Genomic DNA, 22,043 nt, shown 5'->3' with positions numbered 1-22,043 from the left:
TTTTATCCTCGCCTATTTCTCCCTACATTGTGAAAAATACATAAAAATATTAATTTTAATTCCTCATATCCGCAACCAGATATACACGGATGTATTTTCTCCAGGTACATATATAAAATCGATAAATACTAATTAAATATGGCGTCTATTTTTTATAAAATAAGGAATTATTTCCTAATATCGTACTATTATTGCAATAATTACTGTTCAATTACGAGAGGTCAAATTTAAACTTACCGCTTTGTACTAATGGAGGCGGTGTTTCTATCTCTGTTTAGTTAGTGAGATATGCATAAGTCTGTCCTTGTTTAAAGTTGGCATGGCGACAAACTTGAAAACAAAAAATGGAAAATTTTCAAAAATCAGATTGGCCAACATTCTGGACAGGTGTCATTTTCCATAAGTAAAAATCATTTTTTCACAAGATATTTTCGGGAAAGCCTAAGAAAAGGCATTAAATAGACCATATTTACGCATCGTGTGTGAGCCCGTTGATTGGCATTTCCCGCCATGTTTTAGTGCGTAGTTTCGACGCGGCAGCACATTCGCTATGTACGGAACGCTAGTGGTGATTTTATTAAAAAACTATTCGTGAGGTAAAGTATATAACGTATTATTGTTATAAAGGTTAATGGGGTGTAAAGAGCTGCATTTTTTGTAGTAAACATATATTTTTTAGTGCGAAAAATTACTTGACTTTTCGCAGGCATCCTTTTTCTTCCCGTCTGTCTAATCGGCCATCTTGCTTGACAGCGAGGCCATTCTTTTCTTTGCGTAGGTCAGAGGAGGCTTGTTCGAAAAAACTATTTTTTGGCGCTAAATATAAAAAATAAATAATACACAGAATATTGTTCCGTTTGCATGACTATGACTGCTATACCAATCATGTTTTCAGGTGAAATATACAAAACAAAACAAGCCGTATTATGGATGAAATCAGTAAAGAGCCTGGTCACAGGGCTAGTGTTTCAATGCCGTCTCTAGATGTTGGGGACGACTTTCCTGTTCCCACGACCTCTACGTTAAACACTGACCAAACGAATAGCACTTTCGTGTGTACTGATACTCAATTTACAGCAGTGGTCACTGATGCTTTGGTCACATCATCAGATGCCCTAACACCTGATTCAATTTCATATAGTTCTGTTGATACTCCTTCCTTAGAGAATACACAATCTCTAGAGGCTCCTTCTGTAGAAGATAACACAGAAGTTTTGCCACAGCCAGAAGAAGGTCTTGACGACTCACAGGTATTGATCGATTTTATTTGTTTTGCGATCAAGTGCTAATAGAGTATAAATTATTAATTTAAGGGGGAAGAAGACCCATCCATTGCTATTGATCAGTTCATCAAAAGGATTGCAGATGAACAACTTAGTTCTAAACGCATTGGTTCACAAGAAGAGAAAGAAAATGATCAAGAAAAAGAGATTAGTGAAGATTTAGTATTGCAACCTGAGAATAAAGAACTCCTAGAAGGTGAGGATGAAAATAATATTGAAGATGATAAAATAAGTGGTATCCCTGTGGAAGATAATGCTTTACCAGCAGAGCCAGACAATGTTTTGGTAGTGCCAGAGAATGTTACTTCTAAACCACCTTTAGCTCTAATGCAGGATACAAATTCATTGCCACTTGAAAATGATACCCTGCCTGATGAAGCTTTAGCTGTAAGTAAATCTGTAAATACATGCTTGCAATTACATATTGTGCATAATACTCATTGCAGTTAAGCGAGATTAATGAAAGCACCATGCCAGTTAAATCTGAAGAAAAGTTATCAGAAACTGATATTGATTTAAGCCAAAATAAAGAACCTGAACCTATGGATATAGATGAGAGTCATTTGGAAGCACATTCTAAAGAAAATGTAGTGCCAAAGAATGAACCAGCTGAAGACATGAATGAGGATACTCGGGAAACTGAATCCCCATCAGATTTTATGCAGGTCTGATTTTTAACCATGGAAATAAGTTTTTCTTTGGACTATATGTACTTTTTCAGGCTGAGTCCATTGAAGAGATCCAGAAGGAGATTGATAAAATTCCACCAAAAAAAATTACAGATAGCACCCAAAATGGTAAAATAGATGACTCGCTGAAGATAAACCCTGACAAGAATGAAAATGAAAATCATACGCAAAAAAGTATTGAACAAATATTATGTGATGGTTTGGAAAAGGCAGTAACTGACGATGATGAAAAATATATATTTGGAAATGATAACACACAGGACACATCGGGAGTGTCTAGAGATAGGATTCTTATTGATAGTAAATACATTAACAAATAATAATGGTATAGTTGCTATTTTTAATTATGTTGTAGAAGCACAAGAAGAAATTAAAAAGTTTGATGTTTTGGTGTGTGGAGAGTGTCACAATACCTTTTATTTTATTGAGGAATTTACTGCTCATAAGAATGGAAAATGCACAAAAGTGTCTACAATAACCAGTTCATGTGAGAATGAAAGCAAACCTCAAGTTTGGGGATATGTTCTATGGAGAATTAAACAAGCTAAAGTATGTAATTTTGATCTGTGTAAATCTGATGTTTGCATGGTAGGTGTAAATTTTAGGAACTAGGACTTAGTAGTAGTTCATCTTCATGGTCAATGTATCAGAAGTGGTGTAAATTGCCAGAGGATGATAAAAATGCATGGATAACTGCAGGACAATCTATACAGTTTGCCAGTAAAATTTCGGGTGCGAAAATAACTGAAGTTAAAGGGAAGCAAAACAAACAAGTTTTAGTACAAAAGGTAAAGTTATTTGATATTTAACCACTTATATTTTATCCATTCTTTTTTTATTTCAGGTAGTAGATAATGAAACGTTGCCTTTGGAGTTTGGTAAGTGAATTTTACTTACTTGTTAGTCAATATGTAACTTAAAAAAACATAAAAATTTCAATTAGTTACGCATTTTATATAATATTTAAACATTTTTAACGTGAATAATCACTAATTAATTAGTTTAATTATTATTTTATAATATATAATAAATTTAGAATAATTTATTTTTAGATTTCATTTGTTTACCGCAAATTATAGGTTATATTACATAGCTCAATTGAAATATCTAAATTATCGTATTTCTGACTGAGAGATATTTAACTGTTGCCTATTTTTCCCGATTTGAATTTGTTATTAGGCATTTGTATTTTGAATTTAAATTTTTTTGCCTTATTCAGTGAAAAAAGTTAATTTTTGTGCGATCCCATGGCCGAAATACGTAGGTCTTTCTAGCATTTATAAATATTCTTTGAAATGTTTTTGAAATAAAATCGAGTATTATTTATTATATTTTTAGTTGACAGTAACAAAGAAAATTCGGACAGTTTAGACGGAGACAGTTCCCCGAGCAACATAATCAAGAAAACAATCAACAAACCTGTCAAATTAAATAATGACGTTACAATTATGCCCAGTAATAAGGTAAGCGCATCCCGAATTTAAAGGCAAGCCTTAAATGTCGTGATTTATATAATTTTAGATCGGGTCTCCCCATCGGGATCAAACCAACACGGCTATTCGCACTACCAAAATCCTGTCCACACAGAAACAGGAGTTTCCGGTCGAGAAGATTGTCGCGAAGAGGTTCAACCCTAGGAAGAAAACCTGGGAGTATAACATCAAATGGGAGAGCTTTCCATCGTAAGTTTAATCTATCGTTCGACATCAGTTTATATTTCGACTTGACGGGGTTTTTTAGTGAGTCAAACACATGGGAGCCAGTAAGCAACTTGGGTCATTGCAAGTTAATGCTCGAGAAGTTTGAGGAACAGCTGAAGCGGGTGAAAGAAGAAAAGGCCAAACAGACACAGACCGCTCCCAAGGGCCGAGGAAGGCCCCCAAATCGATCGTACAACAAATCGACGACCAGCCAGTACGTGCCCATTGCGCCGAAGGTGATGTCCCCGAAAATGTCAAATGTAATGTCGGACGATTATGCGAGCGGGTCCGGGTAATATTTTTTTCTTTCCACTTATTTGGCGAGATTCTAAAATTATATTGTTACAGCCGCCCCCAGAGGTCTAGTAAACAGAAGGCTTTGAATCAGGTCAAGGCCTGGTGCGGTAATATTTCAGATGACGATTCAACTGGTTATAAGAGGAAACACGATGACGATAGCGACGAGGATTATGATGAGAAGAGAATCAAATTGGAAGAAGAATCGGACGACTCTGATAAAGATATCAAGCCCAAAATTTCTGTAAAGAAAGTGGGAAAACCTACCACCCCCATTACAGTGAAGAATGGCAGTACCGGATCTCAGCAAATTCTGCCCTCAAACATTCTAATCCCAGACGCAAACGGAGTCGTCCGCATCAACCAGAAGCAGTTGCCATCTCTCAGTTCTGGAGTGTATATTATGTCGAAAACAGCAGGTAGGCGCCATTTTAAGACTAATCCCGAACATGACCTGCAACATTTTCTTTTAAAGGTATCATAAAATTGGACTCGTCAACGTCTAAGGTCGCTACTAGCGGAGGCCAGACTATCGTGAAGGTAGCTCCGAAAATAGGACAGACCCAGATCAAGATAGTGAAGAAGGAGGGCAACACCACCAAGCAAATTATACAAGTAATTTGATCGTTCCTTGTGTCATTATAGAAAAGTGATGTTCAATGTTTTAGATTTCACCAAAGACCGTAGCCTCTAGCCCTATCAAGGTCACGCCAGTTAAGGTTTCCTCGCAAAAGTACGTCTCATTGTTCTTTTGGCGTTTCATTATTATATTATTACGTTTGTTGTATAGGAATCCGGTAAAAATTCGTAAAGGTTCGCCATTGAGTACCGACCCGACGAAGGTCATTAGGAAATATGACCAATCCAAATTGTCTGATGAGAGGAGTGACGAGGATTCTGATGACGGTTTGGAGCCGTTACCGTTCCCGGCCCTGGACGATCCACTGCCTGAACCGGAGAGTCCACCGGGTGAATTCGTCCTGGATCCTGAAACTGGCAAGATCGCCGGCAGAGAATACGTCGACAAGCCGGTGGTGATTAAGGAGGAACCTCAGTCGGTACCGCAGACCACCAACGAACTCGAGAACATCGTGAAACTGGCCGCCGCCGATATCACCGAGGAGGATCTTCAGGGCGACACTTCTGTACGTCGTTTCATCGACGTATCATGGGTTTTAGAGTTTAGTTTTGTTGTTGTTGCAGGTGGACACGGAGACGATGACCATCGCGCAAGAGCCGAAGAACACCATCGTCCAGACCATTAAAGCTGACGTTTCATCATCGGGGCATCTCGGCGTTAGGCGGGTTGTTAAGTACACCACGTCGCACGGATTGACGGAGGGTTCGATTTTAAACAAGGCTTTGACACAGGGTGAGTCTCGACTGACTGGTTACTTGTGTGATACGCATCAAATTACGATATTTTAGCGGGGCAGCAGAGAGCAATAATATCTTCGGTTAAAGCAGGCGGGCCGCAGCAACACACGCGTGTCGTTCAGCAGAAGGTCATTAACTCGATGGTGACGCAGAGAGTGCCCGGGCATAATAAGACCATCGTCAGACATGTGATAGCGCCCCAGGGTAGTCACGGTAAGGTTTGCTTTATAACGTCGCCAACGGGGCATCGGTATCAGCGTCGGTTTCCAGGTAATATGAACGTGATCAGGACCAGAACGGTAGTTCCCAAGCCCAAGTTCAATTTGGCTCCGCAGAAACCGTTGCCATCGCCATTGCAGCCGACGCGTACCTACTCTTCGGTTGGCGGCGTGCGTCAACAGATCGGAGGCAACGCCGCCAACAAGGTGCAGGTTTATTCGACGAAAAGCACCGGTCAGATGGGTCAAGCGGGCGGTATGGTTCGAAAGGGCCCCACGGTAGTTAGGTTGGTTTCGATGGTGTCCGTTTGAGCATCGAAAACGTTATATCGGTTTTTTATTCACAGCAGGAATTCGTCTGGTCAGATGGGTGGAACGCAGAAGGTTCAGGGCCAGTATCCCCAGAGGCAGACGCCGACGAAGGTGGTGCGCAGGGTGGTGACCAGCGCCAGGAAATCCGAACCTAGTGTCGGAATGATGAGCTCCGCTGCATCTGTGCACAACAAGGTCCAAGCGTCGAAGCCCAAGGCCGTGATTAACATGCCAAGTTTGACTGGTAACGTCCCGAGATTTTTTCCAACGTTACGATTTTAATACTTAATTTTGTCGTAGATGATGACACGTCCATGGGCACCATAACCAAGGCCCAAAAGCCGCCGGGCTCTTCGGGGGCGGCTGTCTCTTCGCCCATCATCAAACAGGAAGCATTGTCTCAGTCGGAGTCGTTGGAGAACGATGCGCTTAACCAGCAGGAGACGTCCGAGGCAGTGTCGAATGACAGTGTTACCGATTGGTCGTCGTTCACTATGGCCGACAGCGATAATCCCATCTACATAACCGGTGATGACGGTACTATCTATCAAGTCGCCGGTCAAAACGAACAGGTATTTACCATCCTCTACCGTTTTTACGTTCATCCGATAACAAATGCACTGGTTAAGAAAATCCTGTTATAAATGCACTGAAAAAAGATATATCGATCGGACGACGTTTTTTTACCGTGTGCTTGTATTAGTTGATTGAAATTCTTCTGTAAATAATAGTATGAATATTTGTGTAGTTGGACATTCGCGCCATATTTTGCTTCTGTAGCTCCTTTCTAAAGTTCTCAATGAGTGTTGTAGAATCTAAGAGATTTTCAGTTCTTCAGTTTGCGTAATCTTATATGTTTTGATTCTTCAAACACATGTCCAAATGATGCATGAATTAAAATAGTTCCCTCCATAAATGCGCTAAAAAAATAATTCTGCCACTGTTTCTGAAAACCAGCAGAAATAGACCCAGTATTATGCAGGTTTTTACAGTAGACAGAGGGAGAAAAGCATGGATGATCAGATATCACAAGGGCATCAATTGGGTTATTAAAAGAGATTAATATTACATCTAGACAGTTGTTTTATTAACAATCCTAAGGCATTAATTACAGTTGTACAATTTTTAATTGCATTATTTCTTATATTAGGTTTTTTTTTAATTTCAAGTGTGGATATTTTTATTTAAGTTATAAAAAGAATTTTGGTGGCACTCTATAGTACCTCTTTCGAATGTTAAATATAAACTTATTGATACAAAGTGCTTGTCATCAATATATTTTAGCTATTCACAATTTTTTATTCTAATTATTAAAAAACATGTTTTGGTGAAATTTATATTTGAATAATTGTAAACAGACATTTCATATAAACCATTTGATTATCTTTTTGTAATTTGGCTGTCTCGTAAGGATTTATCAAGCTGTTTAAATAGCCACGATCTTCTAAACTATAACTATTTCTATATTTTGCTGTTAGAATTTTTGCTAATTCACTTTTAATGTCGTGCTGTCGCGGACAAATTTTAGATATCCAATATCATGTATCTTTCACATTACACATATTACTATTATTTAATATAAAATCAGCATTGTGTGACAGTAATCAGTGTCATATTGATTTTAAATAAGATAACTGAAATGAACTGTACATATTGCTTTTTATTAATTAATTTACAAGAATAATTTGGGCTATTTCATACTTACATCAACTGCAAACTAAAAACGTGTATTTTGGTATTAACGATTCCTCGACAAAAAATTTTAACTAAACTTTCAAATATCATTGTAGAACGGTTTTCAATTCAAAAATATCGATATATCGGAGAATAAAAAAATCGATCTTTCTTTTTAAATACATTTTTTGCAACAACCCGGAAAAATACCGATATTTTAATGAATGTTTTTTAAAAGCGATATTTTTAGCAAACTTTAAGTCAAACAAAATTAAATACCAGAAAATCAGCCTTTAAAATTAAACACAAAAGTTATATATATATATATATATATATATATATATATATATATATATATATATATATATATATATATTATATTATTATTTATATTATATTTTTGGATAAATATCCGGCAAAAATTTCAATATTTTTTCGGAATTATTTTAATATAATTTTTTTAGAATGATGAGTCTCCGATATGAGAGCTACATCTATGTTATTTATCCTTATAAATAGTCTTAGTTCTCGGACTCGCAGATTTAGGCCATTTGCATACCATTTTATAATTCTTAAGAACGAAATACTCATGTTTGTTTTTCTTTATCTTGCCTTCTTGATCTTCTAATATTTCTACCCTGTTTGCTAATTGACTGAAATAGTGTCGCTTTTACTGAACAATTTCATCATGTCGGCGATGGTTGGCTCGTTGGTTACAGTTTTCTGCTTTGTTACTTTAATTTGTTTATCATTCGATTTTTTGTTGCATATATTAATTGCCGTTGGAATTGCTGATCCTTCAAGCTTTGTATGTTCAATGGTAGATGGCTTTGCAAAGTTTTCAGCTTTGTCGAGTTGTCTTAATCATTGTACAGCTGTCATTTTGTTTGCCTGAAGTCCTTTTTATTGTAATTATTGTTTTCTGGTGCACTACACACCCTTATAATCGGTAGGGTGACCTTTTTCGTTGCATAAATTAGTAAAATGAGTGAGATAAATATCCCGAGTGTAAAAGGGAATTTACGTTTTTGTAAACTGAATTGGGCAATACTTTCGACGGTGTTGATAACCTGCATCGGCTGTTTTACTGGATAAGGACTATAGGACCTAAATCGTTTTTCAGGGTCAGACAATCTTGATCACCCAAGGCCCCGATGGCCAACAGCAGTGCCTACTTGTGACGAACGAGGTGGGAGATACGCCGGCCGAGGAGCAACCGAACGCCTCCGAAGTCGCGCCCACCCCCGAATCAGTCCTGGCCATCCCGGAAGATAATCCCCTTCAAGGTAGCGAAGCCGAGCGAGACCAGCAGCAACTTTGTGTCTTTAACGAAGACGGTTTTCTTACAGCTGTAGGAGAGGCCACGCCTACGTCAGTGGCCGCCGCCTTGGTGGACGATTCCGCCGCCACCGTTCCCCTACAGATTAAAACGGACGTCAGCGAAATCGAGGGCATCGAGGAGGGCATGCAAGATCAGGTCGTGGCACAAGTCGTCAGAGCCGAACCTCCCAGTCCAGGTAAGTCGATCGCCGCGCGGATCCCAAGCGGGCGCGTCTTGACCGTGTTTTATTCCAGGTGGTACCCACAAAGTCGTCGTGATGCTCCCGGACGGTAACCTGATGGTAACGCAAGTTTCGCCCGAGGAATACGCCAGCCTGGAGCTAGAATAAGCCGGTGATCGCACCAGTTACATACAGCAGATCAAACAAAAACTAATTCCTTTCATGCATTTCCCTCGCTAAGTCTTCGACAGTGTCCCGCGACGATCTTTATTCTTTGGTCGGGGTGGTTGTTAAGCCTCTTGCGGCGTATCGATGGGAACATTGCAGCGATGAGGTGGCGCACGCGGTCGAGCGCACTGTAGGGGCGCGGCTTGAAGTTGGCCCGAACACGACCGAACTTCGGTCTGCAGTGTTGCCGTTCATACCCAGGTATTTTTTTAGGAACATTTTTTTTCTATGTACAAACCATACGCGTAGTGGTTAGAATAGAGATAAATATATTTAGAGTTTAAAAGAAAACAGGTATTTTTAAAGATGGTTGTTGTATTGATATTTTAAAACTTCGGTTCTCTAATTTTTTTTTGTTATCTTTTTTTCGTCATGCATATATATGAATACACACACGCATCCCTATATATATAAATATATATATATATATATCCATGGATACTTTAATTTTATTGGTGACCGCCTATATATTTTTTAAATAACATAATAGAAATAGCCGTTGGCAAGTACAGTAGTAGTTTATTTTTTATTTGCAAGAAATGTTGGTCCCTTTTATGTATCAGGTATAAAAATAAACAGTATCTATTATGATTGTAAATTTTTTGTAAATATTTTGTCTACTACCTATGTTATTCTAGGTAATAAATAAATATTCAATAAACATTTTTCTAGTATTTAATTTATTTGTTTTATTTTTTTTTTCGCTTGTTTCAAACATAAATGTCGCAAAGTAACTTCTAAACAATCGCTGATAGTGTGGAATTACGTATATAAGTGGGCGTGGTTAATATTAACAGTAAGGGATCGTTATTGATTACAAATTATTTTTAACTATTTTAACGCAAACCATTTTTAATGCAAATGAACCATAAAGAAATATACAGAACTAAATATTTCGAACGAATGTATTTATATTAATCAAAAATAATTGAATAAATTATATAACTTGATGTTTTATTAACAGGCATTTATTTTATCAGGATTAAAATAATTCATTAATAAGAGACAGCCTTAGTTTCGACAGTGACATTGTTTTTAAACTATTGACTAAGTTTGGCAACAAAATTATAAAGTAAGAATTTGCCCTCTGTTAATTTTAAAGTGACAAACCTAATGCCCTGTGTGACTTGCTGCGTACAGACCGGGTCAACGAATGAGAGTCGGCGTTGGAAACCGAACATTCCATTGGCCTTCGATGCAATATACATATTGCATATGTTGTTGGGAGCAAACGTTTGTTGAGCGTGAATTCGTATTTTTCAACGCCGCATTTGTCGATTCCATTCATTTCTTTTGATGTTACTGACACTCTACGGATTGCAAGCGAATGCCAACAAACCTTCGTTGGTCGTCGTCAAGCCTTACAAACAGAACTAAAAATATTCCAACAGACCCATTCGTTGACCCAGTCTGTACGCAGCATTAGACCGTATACCGAGTCTAAACATGATTTCCTTTACATTTTCCCATCAATAAAACTACGTGGATCAAAAATATTAAATACTTTTATTCAGCATTAACAATATAAGAAAAACTGTTTAAATTTGTTTCAATATCATTTAACAAATTTCATTCTATTTACAAAAATAATACGATAAGAAAAAACAATAAATATATATAATTGTCAATAGGTATTTTTAAAATTATATACATAAAAATAGGATCCGCCGGTTTTTTATAATTCCTTTTTTAATTACAATAAAATAAAAACCGAATTCTGGCGTTTTAGTGCTTGTATAAAGAAATAAAACATCATTGCACTAATGGATCTGTCGCAGAAATTGGCAAAATTAACAAATATTATCCTAAACGGAAAAAATCACATCTGACCATTAGTCGTTGCCGGTTTTTACTAATAAGGGAAAACAGGTATAAATACTATTGGATTATCAACTAGTAAAACTATATAAGTTAATTATTTAAATTCAGTCTTACCCAATGTTAAATTATTTTTATATATATATCTATTTATGATCAATGGCCAGCGTAGATTTTTAACTTTATGTTCGTACAATGTTAGTGATCCTTATTCACCGTTGAATTATTTCTAAATTACAATGGACTATCACTTGTTTTTGCCTATAACTGACTTAATTTACCGTCCCGTGAATAAGGAGCAATTACCGTAGACAATCATTCTTAGTGTTTAACAGCACATTACAACTGCAAAATTACAAACAGGTAATATATGAATTTATTTCTCATCATTGAAAACAATTAGGTCCCCATATTGTTCTAATCCTGGCTTCAGCAACTACATTTATTATAATCAATCAAGATTAGTTGATTTGATTCGCTCGTTGTAAACAGCTGTAATACAAAAAATTATATCTTAACCTTCGGTGTACCGTGTGGGGTAAGACGCATCCCAGTAGACTATTCTTAAAAATTCGCAACGGATTTAAAATTTAAAAAGCGTGACAGTAGACGGTCTGACTAGCTGGAGATGCGACGTTGCCGCTCTGATTTGCGCCATTACGTTAGTCAAGTGGCTACCGCTAAGCAAGTAGAGCATTTTAACTGTGTGTGGGCATCATAATTAATATAATCATAATAATCTCGTAATTCAAGTTTTTTGTTTTGTTTTTCAATTGGGCCTTCCTTTAGTAAAATACCATTTATATACAAGAAGACAAAATCAGAAGTGTCCAAAAGACTTGCGCAGTAGCATCAGTCAGTAAATACCTTGAAGATTATTCTGAAAATGTAAACAAATCTACTGAAAAAAGGCCTAACATGATGCGGAGATTCTCAAAATACAGAAGAACTAAATACACTTGTACAAAATGTCATACTCCAATATGTATGGAGCACGCTGATTTGGGAGCAATAATTTGGAACCCGTGATCCCAATTAAAATTAGTGATTTACCATATTTAATTACTGTTTCAATCGTAGTATATGCTTTGTTGATTTATAAATAAAAATAATTGTGATAATTACTTAAGTAATTTAAACCGTATTAAGTAATAATAATATTCACCGACAAATTTGTACATGCATTTTCAACATCAAGGTTTTTCAACCACCTGGTACACGGAAGGTTAAACAGATCTATGTCTGAACTGACCAATTTCTGAAAATGTTTAGTGTAATCATTGTTGTAGTAATAATAAATGTCGAATGATCGATCTAAAACGATGCTTGGTAACTCTGTGATGAGGAATGCGCTTGTTAATGTAATATTGTACTGGGGCATCAGAGAAGAACGGACAGGAACGCGCTTAGTTTTAATAATGGATTTAGTGGTCTAAAAGCTTCTAGATGACTAACTAACTCGTACTTCTCTCCGTCGTTGAGTCAGACTTGAAACGGGAAGGGTCGTCCTTGCGCAGTGAGCACTCGGGCCCGATCCATCGTCACTAACCTCGTTGTTCGCTTCGAACTCACGTTAGACAACCGCGTTGTTATTCAGCTTCAATCATACGAGTGCGGCGGCCGCCTGGTTCTGTTGCAGGTGCTCGATTTCGTTGCTCACGTGCCGGTACTTCTTGATCCGCTTCCACTCGCCGTTATTGTAGTTCATTTGGAAATGGGTCTCGACCATCATGGGCACGTAGGTCTCGTCCGGCTGTAGCACGTCCTCCTGGTCTTCAGACAGCTTGATCGTGACGATGTTGCCGAGGTGGGGACAAGGATTATCGCGGGATCCGGCCATGAAGCCCAAGATAAGTGCCTTCTCGGGCCGGGTGACTTTGTTAGCCGTACGGAACATATCTTGAGCTTCCAACATTTGCTCGCGCTAAATTAGACCATGAAGAAATTAGTATCGTTGAGTTTTTGGAGGACGCATATGACTAACATGATATTTAGTGCGCGAAAATATAAAGTAATCCACGTTTTTAATCTATAAGTGTATTTTTTAACGTACCTGCTAACGTCCGATATTCCACTATAATTATTTTCATTCTTTGAAGCAAAGAGAAGAACAAAATTAGTTATGTTTAAGTGGAAAAAGTTTGTATGATGTGCAGTCAGCCAAATTATTTATAAGTTATTATTTTTAAGGATGTCTCTTTTACTAAAGTCTACTGTTAATTGTTATAAAAATCCAGTCTTTCAAGTTTCAGTCTTAAACTGTTAAACTGATTTAAAGTTTAAAGTTGTTTAATTGAAAAGTATTTATTTGATTTACTAGTACAGCGTCGGTCCAGTACCTAGTACTCAATTTGGGAAACTGCGTCTAGTAACATTCGTTTTTAGGTTTTAAAAATGAAATAACAAAAAATGAACATGGAGATAAGATAATCATTTTTCGATATTAAACAAAATTTAAGGTACATCTTAAACATTACAAAAAAAGCTTTTAATTAGTTTTAAAAAACCTTTAAAATTGGTACTTAATTTCAAAAACTTAGTGAATTTTGGTACTTAATTCTAAATGTCTATTAAATATATCAGTATTTCCTAGTACTTCTTATCTTAGTTGCAAAAATAATTTCGATGTTTTTTCAAATTCGATTCTACGATAAATAATGAGTATAATTGGTAAGCAGAAAAAATCAATTGAAGTTATTAATATTTTCAGTTCTGGTTTAACACCATTAAACAACGCAGAAGATTATACGTCATTACTGACATAAAATGAACTTTAAAAACGTGAATCACTTTTTCGCGTAAAGAATGTTAACATACCGTAAGAGCCAATCCTCTTCGTTGGAAGTTTGTCGTGGGCTGAGGCTGTATTCTGATATGGGTAACCGTTTGCTGTTGCGTAGGCCTCTGCGTCACCACCACTGGGGTTCCAGTAATGATCTGTTGAGTCTTGATGCCAGTAGCTTGATCTGGAAGAACGAAAAAACATCGTCGCATCTATACATTATCGTTGTTACGTTTCTACCGTACCTGTCGTGATAATCGTCCGCTGACCGCTGGGTGTTGTCGCCAAGAGGGGCGGCACCGGTCTTAGATTCTGCGCGGTGATGTACTGGGGCGTGACGATTTGAGGCGAGACGACCTGTTGAATTTGCTGCTGCTGAAAATGACGCGAGAGTGTGAGCTGTTTTTAGATTTCACTAGTATCAGAACGTCCTGCTAGCTGGGATTGGCAGGGTTTGCGCATGCACACTCCGCCATTATGAACTGACAGATTTGCCAGAGGTTGAAATATGAATTCTGGGTTTCCAGTTATATTTTTCTCATAAATCGAATCGATCAGTAAGTTGCAGAATTATTTGAATGTATTTTTTAAAACCTGTAATATTGATTTCGATGCCAAGTTCATAACATCATAAAACTATCAGTTGTATTAGAAACTGAATTTAAAATAGGATTTAACAAGAGCTAGGAATTCGGTATTTTATGGGCGATGATGACCCGAAATATTTTAATGACACGGCAAAAGTGAACAATGAACTCCCATACGTGTAAGTGTTAAAAGTTACAAGTAGCATCTGGAGGCGTGAAATTTGACACGGTTAAAGTCTACATCGAGAAATAATTTTTAGGTCTAAAATATTTATGTAATATGCGCTACAAATAAATAAATTCCAATAAAATAAAATACGTCTAAATCAAGCAATCAGGAATAGCCGTCAGGTCGGTGACAGAATACATAAACAAATATTCCAGGCTCTGGTCGACGCGCTGCTAGCTTAAATTTTTATACTGTAGGTGTCGTTTTGTCGTTTCTGTTGTACGTAAATTAACCACGGACGCGTAATTTTTAAAAACAAAATCTGGCCGCGCTGTACCGCAAACACAGTAAGGAAATTTTGAATCGGAAGAACGATATCAAAACGGAAAATGAGTGCGTTAAAACATTATTAAAGGAAGTTTTTTATTTTTAATTACTGTTATTTAAGATTTTGTGTTAATATAAAGAACGAATAAGAATAGTGTCGTCACTTAAAATTCGAGAATAACAAGAATGGTCTGTCCTATTTATTTCCAAGATATTTAGAATTTCGAAATCAGCTTTTGATTTAGTTTGATGTCTAGTGAACATTTTAGGTGAGGAATATGGTTAAATGATAAAAACTGTACGAATACATAATTTGCATAGATGAAACACAGGACAAATAGAAGAAATTACGAATTATTAACGGTAAATTTGTAAAAATTTGAAAGCATTAATAAATATTAAGATATATGTGACTATATGGAATTTTATTCTTTGAACCTTATATCAATTATTTATTTTACTGATTATGTTTTAAAATTGAATAGTTCATTTAATGATTCTAAATACATTCTTTAATATACATTTCTAAATTGTAAAAAATAAATTACCTAAATGTTTTCGTTATTGTTTTAATATACACGCTAAAGTCAAATATCAATTTCAAAATTGTTTTATTCACATATTGTTTGTTTTAATATACAAACATGAATTACTTCAGTTATTATTCCATATTTATGGTTATAATATGAAAGCAACGAAAGATTATGTTACTTATATTTGATGATCTGAAGTTGTTACAGTTCTGAAAATAATCTTCCTTATGATACTTACTATGTTATAATGTTCGTTGGCGTAGTAATTAAACTTACTAATACTTCGTTAATTATTGAAATTCAATGAAAATTAGATTTAGTTAAATGCCTTTTAAAAAATGTTGGTGAGCTTTAGTTCTTGAGATCGTTATTTTAATATATGTACAGACATTTATTATTTTAATTAATGTTATGTATCAAATACATTTCTGGTTTTATATTGAAAATACTGCAAAAACAAGTTTTATTCATTATTTTGGAATTATTCCCTTTACTCTATTATGATAGAAACATGATTAAGTTAGTAAATTGTGGTCGAATTTCGATCACTAGTCTGTATTAATCAGCATAAAATTATCACCTGGATAATATATCTTTTCAAGAAGAACACGTCATGATAAATTGAAGTAGAAAGAACTGCCCATGTGGTATTTCGGACGAACCAGCTACCAAGACTCTCGTTTTTCGCGATGGTAATAGACATGCATACCTGGGTTTGAGTTTGTACTTGAATGTGTTGAATCTGAGCCTGCGAGCTCGACAGTTTTGGACTGGAAGCTGTGGTGGTGGTCGTGGTCAGTTGTGGGGTTGAGGAAGACAATTGAGGTGTGGTTGATTTGGTAGTTGCCGGAGTCGATGCGGGGGTGGTCGGCGTGACTGGAGACGCCAACGCCGCACCGCCAGGCGGCGTGGCCGTCGGTTGAGGTGTAGCAGGGGCGTATGCCGGGGTCGTGTTCCCAAGTCCAGCGGCGTAATCGGGAGTCGTCGGTGTGTCGTTCTTTGGCGGTTGCGGGCTCTGTAACGCGCTCTCCTGTTGCGCCTTCTTGGCTTGGTTCTCTTCCATTTCTAACGAAACAAACTTAACAAAACAAAACAATGTCTAGTAATTCGAACATACCTTGCTGCTTCTTCCTCTTTTTCGTTGCTGTGTATCCCAACGGTTGGTCCGCTATATCCAGCAGTTTAACCCCGCCTTCTTTCCGACCTAACACAAGCCAAAATCAGAAAAGACACAAAAAAACGGTTTTATATATTTACCTGCCGGAGGTCGTACCAATGGTCTATTATTCATGTTACTATTCAAAGCACTTGTACGAAAGCCTGAAGTAGGCACACGACTGGGAATGCCTTTAAGTGGTGCTAAAAATAAATGTTCACATCATTATGATTTTTTGATCCAATATTTACATATATTCATTATCTCCACATATCCACATAATTGGCACAAAATTTAAAAAAAACGCTTACTAGTATCAGTCATCTTCCTGGGCATCCCTCTTGATCGAACTGGTATTACTGGAGCGCTCGATTTTTTCAAATTAGACGCCGCATCAGATGACTTTTGCAATAAATCAGCCCTCAGAAGGGCAGACTTTGGCTTTTTCTTGATAGTAAAATGTTTTATGGGTTCTGGTTTATGACCTACCTATGATTATTTCACATTACTTACAATGTACACAAATGACATAACTTAATCATTTACCACTGATATCAAGGCATTTTTGTTTAAATAATGACATTCCATTGGTAGGATAGTGTGTTCGTTCTGTTTACGAACATGTTTCCTCAGGTCAGATATTAAATCAGAGAATATAGACCTCACCTCATCTACGTCTAAATAGGTTCATAAACCATTAATACTGCCTATTATTATACCTATTAGTTAATACCTGTTATTTCAGTATTTAAGGAGCCCGTCGAAGGATAAGTTTTCAAGGCATCAGCAATCATAGCTACCCATAATTCAGAATCCTGTAAAGCAACATCCAATATTTGTTCCAGTTCAAGTTTCCACTAAAACAAGGAAAATATAGGTTAGCAACGGAAAATTCTCACACATTTGTATATATTTGATTTAAAGCACATATCATTGATTTAAAAAAAATCATCTTATGAGGTCTATTTATTGTGTGCGTGGACTATTTAAACGATCTATTTTCGTAAGGATGAGCGCCTAAAATTTTAATTACAAAACTCCCTTGCAAACATCACATCACGGCGCTAATCAACGAACAACCGAACAAAATACTATGTTAGCGCGTTCGTGCATTAGAAAAAGACGGACGGCCCTAGCATCATCTAATAAACATAAACATACCTCCTCGAGGTTTCTGCGCGGGATGTGAAAGAAACTTAATAATAATTTTAATTTCACTTGGGTTTGTAAGTCCGGAAAGCAATCTTTAATGTTCCTTAACACTTCAGCATTTAGCTGCGAACAAATTGAACCACCGGTCCATGAATCATTCGAAATTCCGAGTTTATTGTGAAGCCACAGAGAGGTATCACTGTCACGCACATTCGCCATCTTGAAGAGAACTGACGTTTGTTGACATTATTGTTTTGTTTGGTTTGGAATTGTCAACGGTCATTATAGCCAATATAAAATATTTTTAAGACAAAATGTTTTGCTAGCGATTGTTAGGCAACTAGCAATTATTACAGCGGAAATTGACCGAGAGATGGCCATACGGTATAAGTTTTTCAAACTGTAATCTAACTGATCTTCAAATTATAAAAAGGTACAGGTTTTATATTAGGTAAAAACGATAGTAGTAATTATGTATGTATGCATATATAATGATGATTTCATTTCAAGGCATCTGTAGCAATTAAGAAAACGATTGTGAATTAACAAAATATGCCTTAATCTTTGGCTTGACCCCTCCGCGCCCGTTAAATTTTGTTTACATTATTAAATTCGGAATGATATACGATAGAACGGAACCTTTACTAATTTGTATTTTTGTATGTTTATTTTTTCCGTTCTTTCATGGCAAATTGTTATTATTGGGAGCGCGTTGTGTAATCGTATGTAAGGAGAGGTCAAAGTGGCGTCGGAACATGTCGTTAATTTGACATAAGTATCATTTGTTATTAGAAAAGTGACCATAGGAAAAGAGTAATAAACACTCGATTAACTAGTGGTGAATATAGTAGTCGACGCGCGGCTCAAGTGAATCAAGTGGGCTGTGGATGTTGATTTTTAACGTCAATGATGCACTTCCAAACAGCTGATGTTTGTGAGACGCCGCGTTATTCGCATCGAATATCCGCGCGATTTGTGAAAATAGTCAAAAAAGTCTTCTGGGTGATAACGCGGTTCATCCTGTTGATTTTTCGATTTTGTTTGAAAGAATACTCAGCGTAATAGTGCTCTTCGCGTGTGGTCAGTGTTTTTATTTTGTGCGAACTACGGTTGTGTTGTTTATAGCGGTAAATTGGTAAGTTTCACAAATTTTACACAAAGTAGTAAGTCAAGTGTCTCCATTTTTATGTGATATATATTCACGATTAATTACTTTCATAACAGAATAACAATATATAAAACGCATCTTCGTTACAGTTCAAAAATTAATAGCCAATACCACCACTAGATGGTGAAAACGATTAAAAACGAGTATATTTTATATTTATATATATATATATATATATATATATATATATATATATATATATATATATATATATATATATATATATATATATATACATCCGGTATTTTTTAATCTCTAAACTTTTTGAAAACATCATCCTTCTGTCATTAGTATTTTATTCATTACTACGGACTATCAACATTTTAAGCTGCAAAAGTGTCCAAAGTCTTGACAATTATTTTGGCTAATATCTTAAAAAATGTTTAACTCTTGATACAACTTTCTTAAGAAATAACCTCAAATATCTGTAAGTGTAATACTGTAATACTAATCTCATTATAGTTATTATTGATAATGCAATTGTGGGCTAATTAAACAAATTATTTCCTACAAGCCATTAAGTATCCTTTTGGTTCGTCTTGATGAAGTTGTCGCTATCGATTTTATTATAGAATAAGTGCGTGTTCTACATGAGGAATATTAAATATTGTCCATAAAAGGTTGCTAGGAAAAACTTAAAGTTATTGCACAGGAAACACTGGGAATTTTAATGGCCGAGACTAATTACAATGATCCCGTGTTATGCATATTTATTTTGTACCAGTTTTTATTACTTGGTCGTGAAATAACTCGTCATTTTCATCTGAAATCTGCAGGTTGTTTTAAAATATCGGCTTTCACATAACTCTCTTTAATGGATTTTTCTATTATGATATTAAAATATATCTAGATTTTATTAGGTTAGGTTTTTCCAACCTTACATGTTATGGTAGGTGTGTACAGTGTTGTCAGCTTTAATTTTAAAAAGTTAAGGGATTTTTAGGAGCTAAAAAATAAAATGGAATCGTTGCCATATTTTCGGATTTATTCATTTTATCTTGTTCAGTCAGTTTTCCATAAATACTGTTATAATGTCATATACTTGTAGTATTATGCTGTTTATACTTCAGCGAGTTGATGCATATTTAATTTTATGGGGAAATGAATAGTTATTATCAACTGTCAGTGTATTAAAACATGTCAATTTTCAAGTCACAATCATAGTTACTAGAAAAAGAATTTTTAATTTCCTATGAACATTAATGTTCTGCTACACATATGAATTAATCCAACACTGGTAATGTTTTTTTAAAACTCTGTAGTATCTTGTAGGTATATTTATGATGATAAAATTATTGATAAATAGTAGATCTATTAAATAATTATTGTTAGACACGGCAACGCTGTGTGTACATTTCAATATTTTGATTTATTATCGACGGAGAATGTTTTATAGCATTTTAGGATTTATATATTTTATTTTTACGGGTGATTTGTTTTATATACTTTATTTCAGTCCAACGTTTCTTGTCAGAAACTATTTGTATGAAAGAGTTTGTTTATTTATGGTTTTAGTTTTTACCGTTGTGTCTGTAGATATTTCTGTGTTATTTTGAAACAATGATATGTTATTCTTATAAGTCATTTTGTATATTTTGATAATATTGTTTTTTACGTTCTGTCAAAGAGTATTGGGTATTGGTCATTAAGATACAAAATGGCTGGCTTGGTGGCGCAGTGGTAAAGGCGCTGGGACGGTCCTCCTACTGTTGCGATACCCGCGGGTTCGAATCCTGCTGGGGCATGGTCATAAATTTATGTTTGCGATTGTTTAAAATTTGTGAGTGTTCTACGCAAGAGTGTAAAATCCGACGAGGAAAATGATCGCAGTCACGCCAGTAACCAGGCTGGGTAAGACCGGATGTCTTCTGGGATGATTTCTAAAGTTGGTCACTCGCCAGTCGGTAGGCTTAATGCTGAGGACCGTGGTTCGGAGCCCACGTTAAACTTTAGGGCCCAGTCCAGACAAACCCATAGTTGGTAAAAGGAGACTTTAATTATATAAAATAATATAATAATATATAAAAAAAATACAAAATGTTTATGTTTAATTTTAAATGTACTCAAAATATTGTCCGATATAATACGCAACTATGTCTTCTATAGGATGAAAACGAACGCCTTGGTGTGAAGACTCTTAGGCTGGACCCATGCCAGGTGAATACGGTGATTGTTCAGGACTCAAATATCATTTCGTTTATTGTATGACTGTTTAGAGACTTCAGTTTGTCTGGGTCTGTACAAAATTAATGATTTAATTGTCCATTAAAATAGGAAAAAAGAAATGATAAGGGGATGATTATGATAGATGGATTTTTAATAAATAGTAAATTACATTATAAAATTATAATACAAATACCAAATATTGTTGAAATATAAATATCTACCAAAACAGATATAAATAATAATAATATACAAAATTTTAATAAGACTATTAATACTGTATGGTACAGAAACAATGACAAAACAAATTTAAGAAAAACTCAAAAAAGGAGAATATTAAGAATTGTATAATAGTACATAATAGAAATAATCAATGAACGGGAGAAGGAAGCAGATGCAAATATAGTAAGTAAAACAAAAATAATCGAGATATTACAAATATAATCAATGATGAAGGACCAATATAGAGGTAGTAGCTGAAAATTGGAGAAAATAATTACCGGTAGGATGGGATGCTGTTAATCATTCATTCTTAATAATTATTTTGTGATTACATCTTACGTTAGATATGCTTAGTACAATATTATTTTATAAAGTTACTTTATTACTGTTGTTATTACTGTTTCCCTTGAATAAATACACAAGTATGACTTGAGAGTAAAAAATTATACTCTACATGAGTTCATGTGGTTGTTGGCTTCGATCTTCTGATTTTCTGCGTGTTGTGCAGTAGCTGCATTGCTTCGACATTGCTGTGATTGTATTTACGTAATACAAGCCATTATATTTGATCTTGATGTCAAGTTTGATAGTATCTTCCGACTAACCAGTACATTTTTTTTTTGATTTTGAGTCTGATCTGCTACGCTTCTTTTCGAACCCGATGTTCTTTTCTGTTATGAGAATAT

The 22,043-nt window shown here is 35.7% G+C and overlaps 3 protein-coding genes across 8 annotated transcripts in view; 2 read left to right on the top strand and 1 right to left on the bottom strand.

The window, feature by feature from the left end:
- The first annotated feature begins 462 nt into the window (after positions 1-462).
- On the top strand, positions 463-9,959 carry Chro (chromodomain-containing protein chromator). Of its 5 annotated transcripts, none has more exons than XM_076409553.1 (23): positions 463-596; positions 896-1,250; positions 1,314-1,670; positions 1,730-1,948; positions 2,005-2,272; positions 2,328-2,521; positions 2,578-2,760; positions 2,817-2,850; positions 3,311-3,435; positions 3,494-3,654; positions 3,713-3,964; positions 4,021-4,388; positions 4,445-4,584; positions 4,650-4,702; positions 4,760-5,114; positions 5,173-5,341; positions 5,398-5,559; positions 5,617-5,851; positions 5,915-6,120; positions 6,177-6,448; positions 8,674-8,836; positions 8,900-9,067; positions 9,126-9,959. In XM_076409553.1, exons 2-23 carry the CDS (start codon positions 927-929, stop codon positions 9,218-9,220), a joined length of 4,503 nt encoding a protein of 1,500 aa, XP_076265668.1. In that variant the 5' UTR covers positions 463-596; positions 896-926; the 3' UTR covers positions 9,221-9,959. The 5 variants fall into 5 exon arrangements, with proteins under 5 accessions (XP_076265668.1, XP_076265667.1, XP_076265669.1 ...); XM_076409552.1 differs by having other exon boundaries at positions 5,912-6,120; XM_076409554.1 differs by having other exon boundaries at positions 4,638-4,702; positions 5,437-5,559; positions 5,912-6,120.
- Positions 9,960-10,767: 808 nt separating this feature from the next.
- On the bottom strand, positions 10,768-18,033 carry LOC143199625 (negative elongation factor A). 2 transcript variants are annotated; one of them, XM_076409563.1, is made up of 10 exons: positions 17,814-18,033; positions 17,386-17,509; positions 17,199-17,329; positions 16,964-17,141; positions 16,754-16,855; positions 16,614-16,700; positions 16,206-16,561; positions 14,126-14,255; positions 13,916-14,064; positions 10,768-13,022 (listed from the first exon to the last, which is right to left on the bottom strand). In XM_076409563.1, exons 1-10 carry the CDS (start codon positions 18,021-18,023, stop codon positions 12,702-12,704), a joined length of 1,788 nt encoding a protein of 595 aa, XP_076265678.1. In that variant the 5' UTR covers positions 18,024-18,033; the 3' UTR covers positions 10,768-12,701. The 2 variants fall into 2 exon arrangements, with proteins under 2 accessions (XP_076265678.1, XP_076265679.1); XM_076409564.1 differs by having other exon boundaries at positions 14,126-14,252.
- A 680-nt stretch (positions 18,034-18,713) lies between these two features.
- The window catches only part of LOC143200196 (uncharacterized), a 198,033-nt gene continuing 194,703 nt past the window's right edge, over positions 18,714-22,043 (top strand). The window contains exons 1-2 of the mRNA XM_076410599.1: positions 18,714-18,806; positions 18,853-18,939. Coding sequence (XP_076266714.1) covers positions 18,714-18,806; positions 18,853-18,939 — 180 coding nt within the window. The remainder of the gene's footprint in view (positions 18,807-18,852; positions 18,940-22,043) is intronic.

The sequence above is a fragment of the Rhynchophorus ferrugineus genome, unplaced genomic scaffold (assembly GCF_030347505.1).
Source record: "Rhynchophorus ferrugineus isolate W39M unplaced genomic scaffold, kcgeb_rfMv2 rfM7, whole genome shotgun sequence".
Classification (NCBI taxonomy): Eukaryota; Metazoa; Arthropoda; class Insecta; order Coleoptera; family Curculionidae; genus Rhynchophorus; species Rhynchophorus ferrugineus.
This window is presented reverse-complemented; position numbering and strand designations above follow the sequence as displayed.

Excerpts from the sequence above, each read along its gene's own strand:
- LOC143199625 (XM_076409563.1), bottom strand. The coding sequence starts at position 18,023 with ATGGCGAATGTGCGTGACAGTGATACCTCTCTGTGGCTTCACAATAAA. Across the intron at positions 17,330-17,385 it reads CTTAAATACTGAAATAACAG|ACGTAGATGAGGTGAGGTCT; the intron begins GTATTAACTAAT and ends GAACCTATTTAG. Across the intron at positions 16,701-16,753 it reads ATTGGTACGACCTCCGGCAG|GTCGGAAAGAAGGCGGGGTT; the intron begins GTAAATATATAA and ends GGCTTGTGTTAG.
- Chro (XM_076409550.1), top strand. The coding sequence starts at position 927 with ATGGATGAAATCAGTAAAGAGCCTGGTCACAGGGCTAGTGTTTCAATG. Across the intron at positions 2,522-2,577 it reads GGAGAATTAAACAAGCTAAA|GAACTAGGACTTAGTAGTAG; the intron begins GTATGTAATTTT and ends TGTAAATTTTAG. Across the intron at positions 3,436-3,493 it reads CAATTATGCCCAGTAATAAG|ATCGGGTCTCCCCATCGGGA; the intron begins GTAAGCGCATCC and ends ATATAATTTTAG.